The 19,491-nt window shown below is 38.6% G+C and overlaps 1 protein-coding gene across 3 annotated transcripts in view; it reads left to right on the top strand.

Annotated features, from left to right (window-relative positions):
* NRAP (nebulin related anchoring protein) overlaps nt 1-19,491 on the top strand; it is a 52,459-nt gene that overhangs the window by 31,321 nt on the left and 1,647 nt on the right. The window contains exons 26-41 of one of the 3 annotated variants that reach the window (XM_009515320.2): nt 1,916-2,014; nt 3,823-3,927; nt 4,317-4,424; nt 5,211-5,324; nt 6,781-6,978; nt 8,805-8,909; nt 9,962-10,060; nt 10,837-10,941; nt 11,304-11,411; nt 13,077-13,388; nt 15,311-15,415; nt 16,104-16,202; nt 16,317-16,421; nt 17,987-18,094; nt 18,737-19,048; nt 19,294-19,446. In XM_009515320.2, the coding sequence (XP_009513615.2) occupies nt 1,916-2,014; nt 3,823-3,927; nt 4,317-4,424; nt 5,211-5,324; nt 6,781-6,978; nt 8,805-8,909; nt 9,962-10,060; nt 10,837-10,941; nt 11,304-11,411; nt 13,077-13,388; nt 15,311-15,415; nt 16,104-16,202; nt 16,317-16,421; nt 17,987-18,094; nt 18,737-19,048; nt 19,294-19,446 (2,235 nt within the window). The remainder of the gene's footprint in view (nt 1-1,915; nt 2,015-3,822; nt 3,928-4,316; nt 4,425-5,210; nt 5,325-6,780; nt 6,979-8,804; nt 8,910-9,961; nt 10,061-10,836; nt 10,942-11,303; nt 11,412-13,076; nt 13,389-15,310; nt 15,416-16,103; nt 16,203-16,316; nt 16,422-17,986; nt 18,095-18,736; nt 19,049-19,293; nt 19,447-19,491) is intronic. The other 2 variants (XM_064464187.1, XM_064464186.1) reach the window with 2 other exon arrangements.

Here is a 19,491-nt window from a genome sequence, read left to right as displayed (position 1 = left end):
AATCAAACAGTGCTCAATTGCTACCCACTAGCCTACCTTTTTAATGAAGCAAAACAGGAGAGATGATGAAAAGATGCAGTCATTGGACCCAGAACCTTCTTCTGTAACAGATACGTGTTCCTTCTTGCTCCTTTTTCACATATAGTCACACTGGCTATTGAAATTCACATAGATATCTGTCTGTGGCTATCTATCAGCCCGAGTAGTTTTCATCCTTATCTCTCCCTATAACCAATATCACTTAGAGGAAAAGGCGAACTCTAGAATCCTTTGTGCCAGTCCCATAAGGCTTTCCAAGGAGGTTGTGGTGGAAATGGGTAAAAGGTTCATAGTATTCTATTATTTGGGAGGGAGTCCTACTGGCCAAACCTGCTGCAGTAGGAGACTGAATCCTGTGATTTTTTAGATGACCACTGGTGATGCAGGAATCATCTGTCCATTCATTTAATGAGAACAGCATAACCACTGGTGTAGTGTCTCAGAAAATATGGTCATCTTTTCATATCTGCCTGATTGCTAACACTATTTTTTCCCATGTAATCATCTACAATGAAGAAGGATGATTTTTTTAGACACAATAAACTAGATCTTCAGCTGGCGTAAAGCAAGGTAGCTTCGTAAAAGCTAGTACAGCAATGCCAGCTGGAATAGCAACTGTGAATCTGTATAGGTATACCTTTTTGATATTATAGTAGTGAAAACTGCTAAGTAGAAATTTGACCTGCTGTGTTGTTTATGTCAACCTTTTTGTGAGTACTAAATAATTTTAGGTGGCTATAAGCCTCCTCCCTTCTACACGCACAGTGACTAGCCCTTGTAATACTGCTAAAAAGCAATCGCCAGAATATAATTTCTAGGAATTTTATGTAGAGATGTTCTGGTCAACTTTTATTTGTCTCTACAGCTGATCCCGACAAAGTGTAAACTACTTTTGTTCCCAGTTAAACTTAATAAGAGTGCTCATTTTTTAAGGGATTTCTTTCTGAAACCCAATCATTGCTCATAAGCTTGTAATACCTTAAGAGAGTTAATGTGTTTTACATGGGTGTTTTGAGTCCCCTAAGAAGTAAGATGTTGCCTCAAATAAAGTTCTGTGGATCACAGCTCAATTTAAAGGAGAATGACATGCCTTTAGACTGAAACACTGAGATATAAACAACTTCCAGAAGAGCCATGAACATGCTTAATGACTTGGGAGTTCATCACAGGCATCGGGAAAACTTAGTATGCACCACCTGGAGAAGAGATAAGAATATTGATGGGTGTAGGATAAGTCATGCAGGAAGGGAAGCTTTTAGTGATCAGGCCATATGAAAAAAGTGTAATTTTGCCATCAAACAGCCTTCATTTTAATTATGTGTATATAACAAGATCTCTCAAAAACTACTGTGGGCACTTTCAAGCAAGCAGAATTAATATCATTATCTACAAGGTATACCATGGCAATTAGGCACAGCGTTAATGGCTGCACAGATTTGCTATAGGTGTTAGGAGGAAACCTAAACCCTGAAACAGTAAGTTAAATGGTTGCCATTATTAACATGCTACAATTTTATATCATTTCTTGCTTAGAGAAACTATAAATAAAAAATATAATCAGTTATACTGTATTTGAAGTAATCTGAAAATTATTTTAAAATCCTGACTTCTGGAGTATTTAGGTAGGCAGAATCTGATTTTGAAATGTTTTCCTTATATTTAGGGAGAAATATTTTAATATTAATCGGCAAAAGGTTATTGTGAAATTGAAACAAATCTTAATCTGAAGGTACCTAGGACATAAAGATGAGGAAAGAGGAATAATAATTATGTTCACAAATTCACTCTAATCTCCAGCAACCTATGATTTTTCTCTTTCAAATAGCATGAAAGAGCAGCACAAAATTCACAGCTTTGATCTTTTTCTGCTCAACAGAAGAAGTACCGTCAGCATCCATATGCTTTGAAGTTTACCAGTATTAAAGACACTCCTGAGATGATCCAGGCTAGAATTAGTTATAACCAGGCTGTGGATGTAAGTTATAATGTATATACATTATGATTATAAGAGTGGTATCCTCTTTGAACGACCTGATTGAAGCACTGGCTTTCTCTCTCTTCCTTTCTCTGAGATTATCCTTGGGAACCATGAAACTTCTGTGTTCTGGTGTGGTGCATCTCACAAAGAGCATGTTTCTAACTTGGAATGAGAAGTCATAGAGATCCCACTGAAGTGAATGGGAGTTTCATGTGAAAAGGGCTTTCTGCCCAATTTTTTCTTCAGAAGTAAAATTTAGGAGTAAGACTGACCTTTGACCTTTAGAGACTTTTGGCCTGTTAAGGTTCATTGAGGAAGAATGTATCTGGCGTTCTTTCCCCTTTTCAAACAGATCTTTCAAATTTCAGTTTCTGCATATTCTTTGGGAACAAAATGTAAGGCAGCATGACAAGGAAGAAAAAATAAATTATTTCAAGCTGTCATCCTGCTGAGAGAGAAATCCAGGAGGGGGAACCTTAAAGGGAAGAACTGAGGCTGTTTAGTGTTTAAACATGTTTATTTTTAATAGAAGAGCGATTTAAAAATATTGTAGACTTAACTGGGATAATACAGAAGTGAATAATAAGCAAAAGTCACTCAAAAAAGACAAGTTTCAAACATGAGAGGATGTTTTATTGTGAAAATAGATATTTTTAAAGTGAAGAAGAAGATGAAAGACTTTGTGTAAAACATATGCTATTGTAATACTTATAGTGTCTATGCCTTTGGTTTAATTAATAAGATCTTACATCTCAGGCAGGATAAATATAAGTCATTTTGTTCCACTGAGCCACAGTCAAAATCAGTCTGCTGCTCTACTTCTTCACACATGGAGTTCTCATTAATTTTGCTGTTACAGAGCTGCAGTACAAGTGGACCTACTTGTTCAAGAAAGTGGCAGCAGGGCGAAATGGAGAGATTCATACTAGTCTAGAGGGTTTCAAACCCTCACACAGAAATAATAGCCTGGGATAGGCAAGCTGGGTGGTCAAGACATGGGTCATATCTAAGGCCAAAAAAGATGGCTATCTGTACTCATGTGAAAATTATGGTGTCAATGTAAGAAGAAACTGAACTAGGAAAGAAAAATAATGTGAAAGATGTGAACTCTGCGTAGCCATTGTAGGGGAAGTTCAAGTTAACTGCATAGAACTCCTCTTACCTGTCTGCAGACATCCAAAAGTTAGATAGTCCTGGGCCAACCCTATATCCTTTCTCCAAGAATTCGTATGAGTAGCCCACATAGACACCTGTTTTATGATGGGATCAGTCACCTTCCGAGTTTTTTTAATCTCTTACACTGACTGTTGAATAACCCCTTGCAACTAGCTCTGGACATAAATTTGAACAGATAATTGCCATCATATTTATCTGTTAAAAGTGAACAACTTTGGAAATATGTTTGGGGAACTTCAATCCCCAGATTTCTGTGGAATTTCAAAGTGCTGGTGGGCCACGCATGGCTGCACATCCTTAAAAAATGCTGTTTATTCTCCCTCTCTTTTTTCACATTTGTTGGAAGTCTTATCAAATTAGTATTCAAATATCCGAATTTTCATATACACGGATTTATACACTCAAAGCTTCAAGGAGTTCCTCTCTAGCATAGTCTAGCTGATAGGTGTATCAGACTCCTAAAGCTTTTTGAATATTTTGTGACTGATACAATTGCCTGTATTTATTAATGCCGCTGTCAGTTTTCTATAGTCTTTGCTTTCTATAAACCTTTTTGTTAATGTTTTTGTCTGAACTAGTGATTGAATGTGCAGTGAGTACTTGCTACTGAAATTCATCTCTATTTGCAGAGGCTGTACAAGGAGCACGGAGAGAGTGTAAAGCATCAGTATACACCCACGACAGATCTTCCTGAAATCCTTCAGGCCAAATTAAATGCTACAAATATCAGTGAGGTATAAATCTGACCTTTAGTATTTTAAAGGAGAGTTAAAACATTGAGAGTACTTTGCTGTTTGTCCTACACAGGAAAATATACTAAATTTCTTTTCTTTCCCCACTATCCGATCATTCTATGGTCTAAATGTTTCTGAAGTAATATGAGAAATCAAACTTCTTCTAAGTTAGAAAGATTAAGAATGAACAAACAAATATATTTTTATAATGGACATTTGTCATGTAATTATTCCTGTTGTGTATTGGTAGTTTCATACATCATGTATGTTAGCATTTTGTGTTAGAATAAAACGAAGCTGATGTGGTAACATTGCTAGGATAGCAATAATGCTACAGTGCCAACCCTCTGAACAGCAGCTCTGCTTTATTCCTGTTCCATATTTCCTAGACTCGCTATAAGGAGTCCTGGAGAAAGATGAAAGACGGTGGCTATCAACTGAAACTAGATGCCATTCCCTTCCAGGCAGCAAAGGCTTCGGGTGAAATCATAAGCGAAGTATGTGAACTTACTGCTGATATTGTCCAGTAGGATATGTCAGTAACTCCAGACTGTTTCTGCTCTGCTGAGTGACTCTTGATGGAAACAGCATGTCCAGTCAACTCTACATCTGGGAGACATCTGGCCTCAGTCTAGTTAGTTGTGCTTTTGGAGGTGCAGACACAATGAAGTGTTATTGGTAACTAAGCAAAGGAAGGTTTGTGACAGCAAACACTCATTAGCAAAGCTGACCAACTTACCTGCTGGAGAGCCCAGGCGATCATAGGGATTGTTCAGGAATTGTCAGCCACTGTTAGCTAGGCAAGCTTTGAAAGACAGAGCTTATTAAGGAAGTTCTACCCTTCAGGGTTTGTCTTGGGTGTCCTTTACAGGTTGTAGAAATACACAGATTGATTTCAAGCATAGGAAATCAGTTGTTCTGACTTCACTAGAGAGCTGGTGGAGAGAAGCTCCTTAGCGGTTGATTCTAAGCACCTGCACGAAGTTCTTGACTTCCCCCACCTGTGTAATAGCAGGTAACTAACCCAAGCTATTTGTAAGTGTTCATTGGTGCATTTTTTTGTTTTTCACTAAACAGGATAAAATATTAAAATGTTTGCACAGGTGGGGTCTTCTTAGCATCCACTAAAGGTTCGTTCAGATTTATTATCATATTAAGTATAGCCAGAATTTATTGTCCCTAGCTCTCTTTCTGTAATATGAAAATCCTTTTATTCAGGTGTTACCAATCTGACTAATACTTACTTGACTTCTATCCATGTTTCTCTTCTTTTTCCCTTTTAGCACAAGTATAAGGAGGCATTTCAGAAAATGAAAGGACAGATGATTGGTTCACGTGGCCTGGATGGAGATATTCATATTGCTCATTCAGTCCATGCAGCATCCCTACAGAGTGATGTAAGTACAAGAAAGAAGGTGTGGGCATTTTGGAATTGGTTTTCTAACAGTGAGTCATTCCCCATGGAAGATGCACTTAGCTGTAGACTAACTGTGGAATAGCTTACTATTTAAAACTTGGGGCTTTCTCTCCCACTTGCCAGATACTTGGATATAATAATGATATTCTTACCATTCTTTTACATTATGTACAGTAACATTAACTTGACAATAAAAGAAGAGTGTGCATTCGTGCACAATGCCCTGCTGCATATCACTGTTGCCTAACGTAAAATATTTTACTCTGTAAAAGTATTACTCGGAGGCAGGTCTAACTGAGAATTAGTAGTGGTCTTTGTGCAGACGTAAATGAAATTTGTTAGAGGTACAAAGTTATTCAGTGATTATTTTCAATTTACTGTTTTCCTGAAAGACTAAAGGATGAATGAGTTTATGGGATTTCAAGTCAGACTGTTTGGTGGGGGAATGGTTCCCAGCTGGTTTTGGGATATGCTAAGAATCACATTATTTTTCATTGTCTGTCAGAACTGTAACTGGTGCATTTTGAACGCTGTGGCTTGATCCAGAAATCAGTGAAATATTTGTCTGACTTTAAGCACATAAATAATCTAAGAACTATTTATCTTCTTACCACAACTGTCCATAGTGAGCCTGATTGTGGATATAGATGGGAGAGTGTTCATGGATTTCAGTGAGTGCTGAGCTTGTACTGGGGTTCTTTCTTGTGTGGTGGTATGCTTAGGCACACAGGTAACAAGTGTCTGAAGAATTCATCCTTCTGTCAGATTGCTTTAAGTCAGTTTAATGATCATCAATAACTCTGGATTTTCATTATCTAGATGAACAGCCTGAACACCTCAAATTTGTATAACCTGATAGGGAAATGTCATGTGAAAAAAATTCTTTGAAGATCTCTATGGCTTTCCTTTCCAGGACAGACAAGAAGTAAAAAAAAAAAAAAAAAAACAACAAAAAAAACCCCAACACTAAAAATGACATTTAAAACTCTGAAATGAAACTGGCCAAATCAATAGAGACCAAAAATATTGTGAGTGAGGATTGATAGTAATTCTAATGTAAATATAACTTTGCATTTTATCTTCAGCAGTAGTTACAGCTTTTTGCTGTGCTTTCTAGAAATGCAGTGATTTAAGAATTCATTTATCGGTTTGGTAATTTTAGAGATTCAACGTATCCAGTTTTAACAAAAATAGAAAGTATAAATAATATCTCAGCTAACTGTATATAATGCAGATGGCTACTACTTTGATGAATATTAGGCTGCCACATATTTTAATTGTAAGTATTGATCGTTCACAGTATAGTTAAATAAGTTAAGGAACTAACTTCTCAAAAGAATAATTTATACTGGAAATATGGAGAATGTCTCCTCTGATCAAAACCAGAATTCTTATTACCATGTTGTGATATCTGTGATCTGTTTTTAATTTGATAGGTGAAATATAAGCAAGGTTTTGAGGTTACAAAGACTCACTTCCACCTGCCACTGGATATGATAAACTTGGTACATGCCAGGAAAGCCCAGTCTTTGGTCAGTGAACAAGAATACAGACAGCTGCTACACCAGTACACTTCTCTGACTGATGATGTGAGATTGCGGTGTGCCAAGAATGCATACAAACTACAGAGTGAGGTAATTGCAAAACATCCCAGCCATATTTCCCTGTTGGGCCTGCTGCAAGATAGTTCTGTTCCAAATCATGACAGCTGACAGTATGTATTTGAGCAGCAGCTCAGGGATAAACAATGGCGATTCCCCCTCGATTACATTCAGAAATGAGACATTTATCTTATTGGGCAGTTGTACAACATGTGTGATCACACCATACCGAGAGATAAAGTATCGTAGTCTTTGATGATCAGGCAGAGGAGTGTTTGCAAGTGGGGATGATTGCAATGTTGGTGAAATACTCTTTTGAAGGTCTTGCTAATGACGCAAACTGTTTACCAACTGGTATTTGATTTGGTTTGCATCTGGGTGAAATTCATGTGTACTTCCACAAGAAAGATGCCTATTGTTAAAAACCTGATTTGTAAGAGACTGATAAACTCTGGCCCAAGACATAACCATTGAAATGCTGAGAAGGATGAGTTTAGCTCCCTACATAACCTTGAGTAAAATTAACTGGATAATGCCTTACAAATTCAAAGTTAGGCTGCGTCTGTAGGCACAGCCCTGAGCAAAGGGCTTTAATAGATTATGTTACCCCTGGGGAGCTCAGGAGAGGCTGTATCTTAAAAACAACTCTCGCCCCAAAATGCAAATGTATTGGTTTAATGCTTTCAGCCAACAGTCTTAAAGATGTCAGGCTGCGTTCAAACAAGTGTAAGCGTCAGATGCTGTTGTGCTGCCCTAACTCGAGTGAAAACACATGCAACGAGAGATTCTGAGACAGGTTTCCATCCATGCCTCTCTTCTGAATTGGGAGTGAAATGGTGGTTGCCAGGACCATGCCTCAGAGTGCAGAATTTAACTGTCTTACCAGCTGGTGCTAATAGCTGTCAAGGGGTGAAGGCCAAGCTCTAGCATTGTCCTCTCTTGCCTTCATGTACACAACACTGTGATGCCTTTGAGCCTAGAGATTAGCACTGGACAGACATGGATGGAAGAGGGACTGAGACTGTTCCATTTCCATTTCAAGTGGTTGGCTGAACCAAAATGCCTCATTAACTAAAGCTACTTCTTCCCTCAGTCAGCAGTAGCAGTTCCACATATCCATCAGTAGTAGTAGGAAAATCTGTGCTTTACTAGTTGTTTGGTCTTTATAGCTCTTTTGAAGCAGAAAATAAGATGATCCTCCCCCTCCTCCTCACTATTCATCAAATGAAATAATATTTGTCATAGTGTATCTACCAGCAACTTATTGGTAACTTTTGAAAAAGTAATATTCAAAAGACTCACTACTGGGTTTGGCGGCCCGGAAAATATTTTAGCAAAGTCTGTACAGTGGCTTAGTGCTATCTTTCCTCTAGTGTTCCCTACTTATATTATGACTATTCAGAACTGCTTAAAAGCAAGGCTATTCTGTCTGCAATTCCACTTATTAAAAAGTTACCAGCTTTTATTTAAAAATACTTTCATCCACTTTTCTAACTGGTCTAATTTTATAGGTATTTGTAAAATAATAATATGTAGCTGTGATTTATGTATTATATATGAAGAAAATTAATGTATCCAGGAAAAGTCTTTTCAAAGTTACAAATGGAAGTTAGGAGCGCAAGTATCATTCGGTGTTCATGAGACTTAGTACTCCTCAGAGCCTTGCATCTGCGCGGTAGATCTGTTGGTGCTGTATGCACACACACATACATAAACACAGGAATGCAGGGTAATGTATATGAACTGTCTGTGGTAGATACTGATTTTAATGCATTTATTTGAATACCATGTATTTGGATGAATAAATACAGGGCAACTCAAATGCAAACTTGTAATTACTTCTGCTTGGTTTTCCTTAGATTTTATATCGGTCTGACATGAACTTTATGCGAGGAGTTGGATGTATTACTCCAGGGGCCCTAGAGATTGAAGGAAAGAAGAAAGCTTCTGAACTCATCAGCGAGGTAACAAAAGAGGGGTTTGATTTCTCCACTACAAACAAGGGTTTGCCAGATGTCTTCCTATTAAACTGGGCTGGCAAAGTGACTCACTGGATAATGCTAGGCTCCCTCCCCTTGTGTTTGATCATTCCATTCATGTCCCAACTGCAGATGGGTGAACCTGTTGGAGTTCAAGGTTTTGCAGGCTTTGCTAACTGTTTTCACCAATCTTTTCTCCCGTGATTCAGACTCAGGAGGTTGTTATTTTATGTTGTTTATTTTAGATTTAAAATGGGCTTTTTCAACTAAAACTAAACTAAAACTTAACTAAAATTAAGGCTTTGCTCTAATAAGTAGCTTGTACTGTTTCTCCAAAATTAGGCTGACCTGCAGAATGCTCAATACATTACACTACGCTCAGCTGCTTGGTTTCTACTGTACAAAACTTGCTGGTTTTGTATGCTATTACTTTTCACTCTCTGTAACTGGATTTTTATTTCCTTTGTCATGTTCTCTTCTTACAGTCTCTCCTAGTTTCAAATCTTGCCCATCTTCACAGAGATGTGAAATTAAGAAAAATAAGAGTAATCTTCCTAGTTGTGTTCTAGTGAATGGATCCCTGCTAGCAGTGATCTTGCAGTTATTTTGTTCACAGTTCTGGCATGGGATCACAGGGCAGATGGAACCTCATTTTTGTCACAACAAAGTTCAGCAAGCTTGTGCAGACCTTCTCTCTGGATTGGATTGCCTTTATACTGTAATTCCACCAGCCAGGGTTAACGACACCAAGGAGCGAAATAACCTCATTACTGTATTCAGCATAGCAGCACTTTTTTCACTTTTTTCTCTTTTTACACCTTATTCCTTACTTACTTTTTATTTCCCCTGTGAGACTTGAATGGATCAAATCCAGAGTTGCAAAAGATAAATTAGTTTAATCGTTGACAGACACATACCTTTCGCAAAGTAGAGTTTTAAGCAGAAGCAGCAAGCTAGACCACTGGTATTGGAAGAAGTCCCTTATCTGACAAGACAATTTAGTTATTCTGTTCATTTTTCTTTGTGTGTGAACTCAGAGTAAATATCGTCAGCAGCCACATACCTTCAAGTACACATCGGTGACAGACTCTCCTGGCCTCCTTCATGCAAAATTCAGCAATATGATTGCTAATGAGGTAGGCTCTCCTCGCGAATCAGAAAATATGCTTTTCAAAATGCAGCGAGCTAGGGATGGAGGAGTGGGAAAGAGAAACCCTGTTCTGAAAGCAAAATACATCAAAAAGAAAGCAAGCATCACTGATTGTGCTTTTTCACAGTTAGATCACATTTTACTATTTCCAAACATTTAATACCATTTTCAATTCAATCTCTTTAAGAAAACACTTAAATATTACGCATACAATAGAGTCCCGTTATCAGGGTTTTTTACATGAAACAAAGCCTCAGAAGATCAGTTCTGTGGGGTGTTCTTGAAGGAGCTCATTTGCATAGTATGGCCCACTTTAGAGGGCTCCTAAAAAAAGAATCACTTTTCTAATTTTTGAAAAACAGGGCAAAACCCAAAGGCAAATTATCAGAATAATCTGTAGTAACATGAGGAAAAATCAAACCTAGAAAATATGGCTATTTTACCAAAAATGCCTGCCCTTTTATTTAATGCACGTTCTTGAGGCCTTTAATGTACTTAGGTTCACTTTTGGTCTGCTGGGAACATATCAATGCAAGTCTAAGAATGTAGTGGGTTGGTATTATGATATATGTGTAAAAATTAATGTAAAAGTTTTTTATGCCCAGAAAAAAAAGACCACGCGATTGCAATTGCAATGGTATATTCTTAGCTGGGTTTTTTGCTGACTATAGTTGTCATAATCATAAACAACCTAAGTACTGCTATGTTATTGAAACAATAGAGAAAATTAATTGCAAATGTGTTTTTTGATCTCTTCCCTAGCGCATGTATAAAGCAGCGGGAGAGGACAGTCAGCATCACTATACACCAACACTGGGTCTGCCTGAGTTCACACGGGCAAGAATAAATGCAGCCAACCTCAGTGATGTAAGAATTTGTTCTTTATTTTTTATACTTCTTTGGGGTGGAGGATGAATTGTGCAGTGGAAAGGAAGATGGATAAGCAGAAGACTTTTTAGATCTATTCTGTTTATGCTTTCCCTGATTTGATTATAATGATATTTATCTCCATTAGCATGTATATGGTTGTGAGTAAATTAAATCTACATAAAGGGCAAGACATGTTTTGTCTGAGTTAGTAGTATTTCCCATAGATAATTTAAAAAAATCCTTTGATTATGAAGAGTGAGACTGAAACACAGAATAAAAAATGAAAGAAGGTTCCTTTGTTTGTTCCTTTATGCATTTAAAAGTGAAACAGCAATCTACATGTGCCTTTCCTACTTTAGGCAAAATACAGGGAATCTTGGCATAACCTACGTGCTCAAGGCTACAAGCTGACAACGGAAGCACTCCCATTCCAGACTGCTAGAGCCTCCAGAGAAATTGCCAGTGATGTGAGTTGAATGATTCAACCTTCCTTCTTGCTTAATTTCTGTTAACTTCATGTAAAACAATGTCTAAAGCAGATTTTACTGAATTAAAGCAACTCCATAACCGTGTGAGACAAGTGTGAGACAGAATATATTACTTATGAATGAGATTCTTTGTGTGAATTAAAAAAAAGAAAAGAAGAGGAAGAATCACTGCTAATCGGGAACCAAGCTCGGTTAAACACCTTCCAGTGGGAAATAGCTAGTGAATTAAAGTATTTGCAGACAGACAAGTCTGAGGGATTCTGCTCCTTTCCAGGCTTTCAGCTTCTCTTATAATGATGTCCCCACTAATTCTGTCCACCCTGCTTTGAGCTGACTTTTGGAAGTGCTTAGTGCTCCTGGATTGAAATGAAGTCAGAAGCAGCTGGGCCTTCTTTGAGTCTCAGAAAATCAGGAGCTGCCTGTCTGCTTAGGAAGTGAAAATTAGCAGATGCTCCTGTAAATATGTGTCCCTTTAATTTCTGAAATAGAGGAAACAAATCTTCTTGCCCTTGAAAATATCCTCTCATTTGGATAGTTGTTTGCAAAACATTCAAATGTAGCAGTATCCATTTCTCAGAAAGCCTAAGTTCATCTCTTTCTCACAAGAAATTTAATAAATTATAAGAAAAACTCACAATGAAACTAAATTTAGTAAAAAAAAAAGAGCCTTCATTTTGTCTAGTATTTAGTTGCATATTTTATCTCTAATGTGATAAAATATGAATATATTTCATGTGCATTTGTTTTATGAAGCGACTATTTCTAGCTGTAATTTATAATGTATACTTAACCATATTTTGCAGAGTGCTTTTGGTTACAGCTTCAGATCTGCTCTAAAGGGTACAAGTCCATAATAGAATTACATCCACTTACAACAGATCTGAATTTGGCCCTTCATCTTGGAAGCACTTTATAAACATTAGCTACTGTAATTTAATCCCCACAACTCTCTTGTGTGGTAGATAAGTGTTATTATCCCATTTCAACTACATTATGAACTCTTAAGGGCCCAGGCCTTCCCTTTAAAGTTCCAAGCACCCTGTTGATGCTGTATAAATAATCATTATAATCATCACTATTTCACAGAGAGGATAAATGCAAGATCATAGGGAGAGTCATAGTCCCAGCTAAGATGAGAATGAGGGGTTGCTGGTGCTTATTCTTGTGCTCAGACCACCATCTTAGGTTTCTCAACACAGTTATTGATCCAGGAAAGCTGAATTTACTCTTTAAAATAGCTGGGTGGCATTTGCAAAACTGAAGGCTACAGAGTGCATGATGTTTCTTGTTTGTACAGATTTTTTTTCTTCTCTCTTTTGTTTGGTTTTCTTATGTTCTTATTCCTAGCAATGGGAATAAAATTCTCTGAGACGTAATAAAAGTACATGATCTAAGGTTAAACGTGATCAATGCTTTGGGTATATTCAGAGAATATATTGAGATGCGCTTAACTTAAATATTGCAGCTATTGTGGTATGTAAATGTGAGAGCAGTGAGAGAGTCAGACAATTACTTTCTAGTGCTGCATATGTTGGCTGTTTTTACAGACAGCATAGATATTTCAGTGACTTATTCTAAGTCAATTAGCTAGAGTAGCCAGTCTAAGTTTTTAACTTTTTCACTTTTACATTTTTTTATTTTTAGTACCAATATAAACACAACTTTGTGATGGAGAGAGGAAAGCACATTGGTGTCAAAAGTGTTCTGGATGACACCAGATTGCTGCATTGCTCGCATGCTGCCAAATTACAGAGTGAACAGGAGTATAAGAAAGGATCCCAAGAAGTGTGGTCTCAGTACCATCTGCCCATGGACATGGTGAATCTTGTCCATGCCAGGAAAGCCCAGGCCTTAGCGAGTGATCAAGATTACAGAAAGAGGCTCCATGAATTTACAGCACTCCCAGAAGACATGAAGATGAAATGGGCCAAAAGAGCTCACATGCTACAGAGTGAGGTAAAGACTTTCCTTCAGGCATAACAAAGCTTTGAGTGACTGGCACAAAATGTATGTTGATGTTGGGCAGTGTTTTCAGAAAGACCATTAGGACACTTACATATGTGTTGCAGCAAGGTATCCGATTGCTCCTCTCATGTGGAATATATGTGAACCAGAGGTTCCTGAGTTATGAACCCGATGGCAAATAACTGTGGTCCATGTCATTTATTCTAGAGCTGAGAGATAAACACAATCATCTCTCAGCCGTTTGGATCACAGCCAGTCAGTGGTTTGACAGCCACTGCTCTACATGCAGAATTCTTTGAGCAGCGGGTTAAATGCTCAGAGGTTGATTTGGGATATGATAGAAGGTCATTTTGCAAACAGAAATGTTCATATCAAATAACCAGTTCCCCAGGTGTGCTCACAGAAATTGCTTAAGCAAATCTAAGTTCAGACAAACTGATGACAGAAATGATGGAATCTCAGCCTGGGCCGCATCCATGCTCACTTTGCCTTAGCAGGTACCATTGTTTAGGGTCAAGCCATTGTCTCTATGTGCTTTCAAACAGGTGTAGATATTGAGTGCGGGCATAAAGCTGCATGGATGCAGGTAGCTGTATTTTGACAGGTTAGGGTCCAGTGTCATTAGCTGCTCTGTAGCAGGAAGATCAGTTCGGGCATTTTTTCTTTTGTAAGAAAAGAGACTGAATCATTCAGCAGGGAAGTGAAAAAGGCGTTTCAGAAAGTTATGCTAACTCTTTAAAGGTCTTTAGAGAGCTATCGTTTACGGAGCTCAGGATTTTATTGCAAGACAAAGTGAGGGGATATTTGCTGGATGTAGTCAGATCTGGTGAGCAGATATTAACAGATATTCCAGCTATGAAAATCCGAGTGGCAATCAAAGCGCCGGCGAGCTTGTATCCTTCTTTCTTACTCAGTGTACTTGCTACCTGGTATCCCAAATGTGCTCTTCATTGCCAGGACCTTTTTGGGGTATTATTTGGACAGTATAGAAGCTGCGCTAGATGCAGTTCTTTGCCTTTCTAACTCCCATTCCTGCCCTCTGTAATGGCTAACAGATGGCATGGTGGCAAGGCAGGATTTCTTACTATTTACTGATGTGTGATGGTGACTCACATGATAGGATAGTGGCATTTTCAGTGACTTAGTCCATAGAGCCTAACAGCATGTACTTCAGAGCTTGCCTACAAAGGGACGGGACAGGAGACAAATAAGAACCTCAGCACTTGGCTCTTTGCCTCTAGACCCTACAGGTTAGGAATCCAGAGAAATTATAAAGATGGTTTGGTCCGATACCCTCACTATCTAGTAAAGTAATGTACAACATGCTTGAGCCAGCTAGCTGTTATGTCCTTTTGCATATGGGGGGGGGGGAAAACCTGAAAAAATGGATGATTGGTTTAAAACCACACACTGTCAATCTAAAAGAGAAGTCAGAATTGTTGGGATTGTGGGTACTTTACTGGCTTTCATTTTTTATTGGGTCTGCCTTGTTTTCTTTGCTGGATTAGGAGGTAGAGCAAGCCTTTAATGTGAGTGAAGAAAGAGTAGTGTGTCCTCCTAGAAACGGGGTTAATGAGGAAGCATGCACCAGATAAAATAATTAGTATTCCTGACTTGAACTCACCTCAGAAAATTATTTCAAAAGGGGTTCTTTTACGCCCAGTGCAAACAGGTTATTACTTACTGCTTTGAGTCATACTAATTCACTCGTGGGGCCTTCTCTTGTAACTTGCATATGATACATTATTTAATTCCTGGTGGAATGAAGAAATGCAAACAGTTTGGCTTTACGATGTGATATGTGCATAGCAAATGAAAACCTCAAAATGTTAATATGACTCAGGGAGTCTTTTTTAAAAACCTTAATAGCTGTGGATACAAAACTGATAGCTAACGATTTTCATTTTTAACAGCATCGCTATAAATCAGACCTGAACTTCATGAAAGGAGTTGGTTGGATGGCTCTGAGATCTCCGCAGATAGAAAGTGTAAAGAAGGCTGGAGAGCTCATCAGCGAGGTAACTGATAAATCTTTCATGGGATAGCACATCTGTAGGAATTGTTTACCATCAAGGCTCCTCGTTACATGACACTTACGAATGTAGCTTATCATTTCCTTTTGATGTGGGAGCCTGTTTATACAAGGTGTAAGTTACCAAGAAGCAGTGTGGGAGATGCAAGTCCACTGTGTGACACCTGCTGAATATTTTCCATTTCGAATTAAACACAGGAGTATAAACAAAACATGTAGCAATAAATAAATGCAGTAAACTCCATTATGAATTTCTAAGCAGGTGGTTATGGAAGTGATATAGAAAGATGCAGCACTGACAACCACACAGAAGGGGCATTTGCCTGCTCAGTATCGTGCACTAATGGAGAAAAATTATGATCTGCCAAAAGAGTAGTGTTTGAAAGCTTTTTGCATGTGAATTTTCAATGGGAAGTCCTTCTTGCACACACACACAAAAAGGTTAGTTTCCTGGGCACCACAGCAATGATACAGCAGCATCCCCATTCCCTAGCTGAAAGAGCAACTGACATTAAAGCAGAACAGTATGTTTTATGTTTAATAATGTGGCTTCAGGAAGGTGGCTTTTATGTTTTACTCCAGTTATCACACACTTGGAATTGTGGTATATCATTAACAGAAACATCCTGTGGTTTTTTTTTTTCTTTGTTTTTGTTGCCTCCTCCCCCTCTCAGATAAAGTACCGCCAGAAGCCAGAGAGTTTCAAGTTCACTGCCGTGGTTGACTCTCCAGATTTGATCCATGCTAAAAACAGCTACCTCCAGTGCAGTGACGTAGGTTTAATTTTACTATAAGTGATCTTATTTTGTTGTACTATAATGCATAAAAGGATTGATCTCAAGATTTCTTCTAGTATCAGTTGTATTCAATGACTTTTGACTCCACAGAGACTGTACAAGGCTGGAGACTCTGAAGCGAGGCACAGGTACACCCTGCCTCCTGATCATCCAGATTTTATCCGAGCCCGCCAAAATGCACTTCACATCAGTGATGTAAGTGAGCTTTTTACTTTGGGGAGTTGACTTGTCACTGTCATCAAGAAAAACAAACTTGCTTGGGAATGAAAAACTTTTATGTATTTGTAGAAGCCAGGTTCTCTGAGCCTGACCAAAACTGAAAAAGCCAAAGACTGGGGACAGCCAACGTGTTGCTAGGTTTGGGTTGGAGGGATCAGGAAAAGTCTGTTGATTTTTCTTTTGAGAATTGGTTCTTCTTTCTAGGGCAGGAAGCTATTATTAAGAATTTCAGGCCTTCAGTATAGGTGTGGTTAGTTACAAATTTAAATCTAGATTTGGGTCAGGGAGGAGGGAGAATTCTCTTTCCTTGATTATATAATCCATCTTCATGAAGCTGCAACACTGTGTTGAACTGATCCCTTAGGCACAGTTGCCATCAACCAGGATGCCATTGAACCAATGACTGGAGTTGGGTTAAAGGGATCGTGTTTCCACATTATCCCAGACAGAGGCACTCAGTCTATTCCTAATCTACTGTTCCCTGATTAAATATCTGTTGTCCTTAACTCTAGTATCAGAGTGACCTTAGTTTATAAGAAGCTTTGAGTTCCTTGTCTGGTGAAAGGTGCTATGTAGGTGAAAGAAACAAATAGGATTTATATTCTTTGAAGTAATAGAGGAAAAGGTAAAAAGGCAAAGGGGTGATTGCACACAAATGAAAGATCAGACCTAGAGCTGTTAGCAGGTCATACAGTAATGCTTGCATTGCTTCTACCAAGGCTGTCATGCAGGATTTCTGGCATCTCAGTTTACCTTCAAATTAAGTACCACCCAGCACTAAATTCACCAGTGAAACAGAAGAATATCTTTTAAAACGTGAGGTGGAATTTGTGCTTGTTTTCATGTGGTCACAAACTCTGGAAAGAATGAATCAAAGTCTTACAGAAAGCAAATAAATAAAATTAGAAAGGGACAGCCAAAAGTGTCAGCTAAGATACCATGGCTGTGTAGCAGGACCTGCAGACTGGAAGCTATTTTAAGAAAGCTACTAATGGAAGAAAACCTAAATCTGGAGCAATTTCTCTTCAGATTGTAAATGTATTTCGCATCCTCAAAGTCACATTAAATATGTTAGAAGCGGCTGTTATTCCATATGAGTTAATGAAGCCACATGTGGCTGGGGATAGAGACAGGGATCAGTTGAAAAGCTTGAAATAACTGGTATTGAAATTATGATGCCACGAAACCCAAGACACTGCTAGTGGATGCATCAAAAGAGAGAATAAGGGCAATATCAATGCAATATTGATGTGACTGATGCATCACAGTTTCTAATAGAAATTAAATCACATCAAAACCAACCACATTCAAGTACAAAAGGAAGCCCTGGTGGCACTTTTCAGATGAGGCATTTTATCATTATGGTGAATAGAAAAGGAGTTGAAGTGCTATAGAACTGGATCAAAACCTTGGAGATGGTACTGATGACTCTTGATACAAATAAACCCAGTAGGATAAAACATGTATTATTGCAGTTATGGGACTGTGTTTAAGAAACTGCAGGGGGAAATGACTGTTTTGTTCTTTTCTTTTCAACACAGAAATTGTATAAAACATCTTGGGAACAGACAAGGGCATCTGGCTATGATTTTAGAATTGATGCCATCCCATTCCAGACAGCAAAGGCTTCAAGAGAGATTGCTAGTGATGTAAGAATTGTTCTGTCTCACATTCTTCGCAACCCTCTTCCCATGTCACCCCACCCTGTAAAAATGGGTGAATTCTTACGTAAGTGAACCTTGTCCTTGTTTGGAAAACTGGTGACACAGTAACCAAATGCCGATTAGGTGCAAAGATTTCCAGGTAAAGGCTCCCATTAATAATGCCCAATACCAGGCTGCTCTGTTTCACTTCAAAGAGTTATTCTTGGGAAAGAAGCATATTATGATGTAGTTAAATAAAATAGGTACTGGGCTATGAATAGTTAAAGCATGGTCTAGAATAAAGTGGATCACCTTTGAACACAGAAGACTACAGCTGGCAAGAAAGCTGAAGATGGAGGAGCTTCATTGCTTGAGCTGTGTATTGGGTACGCCCAAGAGTGCAACAGTAAGAGGACCTCTGATTGCTTTTGAGAGATGAGTATTTTGGGCTCCCTAAGTCTTTCTACTCCTTTAAAAATCAGCACAAAAAGCATTCTTCTAAAGTATCTTGTTAGTTTAGGAGATATAGTTTGATATCAAACAAACCCTTGGTCTCTGTGCACTACAGGAAGCATTACTGATAGCTGATAACAGAATTTGAAGGTAACCTGAATGTGAAAGTGAGTTTTTCGTCTGCACTTCCTGCAGTACAAATACAGAGAAGCCTTCCTGAGAGACAGAGGCCAGCAGATTGGATTCCTCAGTGCAAATGATGATCCCAAAATCAGGCATGTCCTCAGAGTGGGAAAACTCCAGAGTGACAACCAATACAGGAGTGGATATGCCCAAAGCAGGGCACAGTTCCAGTGTCACCTCAACCAGCCAGGATTCCTCCATGCTAAGAGAAGCCAGCAGCTTGCAAGCAATGTTAACTACAGGCAGCCTTTGCACCAATACACTTGTGATCCTGAGCAGCTAAACGTGAAGCATGCAAAGCAGGCCTACAAGTTGCAGAGTGATGTAAGTACAGCTGAGAAACACTGTCCTTCCAAGTGCTAAGAGCTGTCTGTGGCAATGTGCTTCACAGATAGTACCTATCAACAAGATCACATTCTTCAGAGAACTAGTCTGTTTGCTGAAAATGAATACTTTGTTTATTATTGACTCTGTTGCTCTTTATGTGCTCTTTCTCAAATATCCAGGGCATGTGGTTTGATTAGAGCCAAACAAAATAATACACACTGGTGTATGTTTTACCCTCTCAGGTAAAATACAAGTCTGACTTGAACTGGCTCAGAGGCATTGGCTGGACTCCCCCAGGTTCTCACAAAGTTGAAATGGCAAGAAGAGCTGCGGAGTTGGCGTACATTCGGGAAATGGGATTGAAGGGTGCTTCTGCTCAGTATGGACCTGGAGTTGTAAGTAAACTGTTCTTCTCACAAATCCCAATAGCTCTGCTCTCT

The sequence above is a fragment of the Phalacrocorax carbo genome, chromosome 12 (genome assembly GCF_963921805.1).
Source record: "Phalacrocorax carbo chromosome 12, bPhaCar2.1, whole genome shotgun sequence".
Classification (NCBI taxonomy): Eukaryota; Metazoa; Chordata; class Aves; order Suliformes; family Phalacrocoracidae; genus Phalacrocorax; species Phalacrocorax carbo.
The sequence above is the reverse complement of the archived record's forward strand: the minus strand, read 5'-3'. Positions and strand labels throughout refer to the sequence as shown.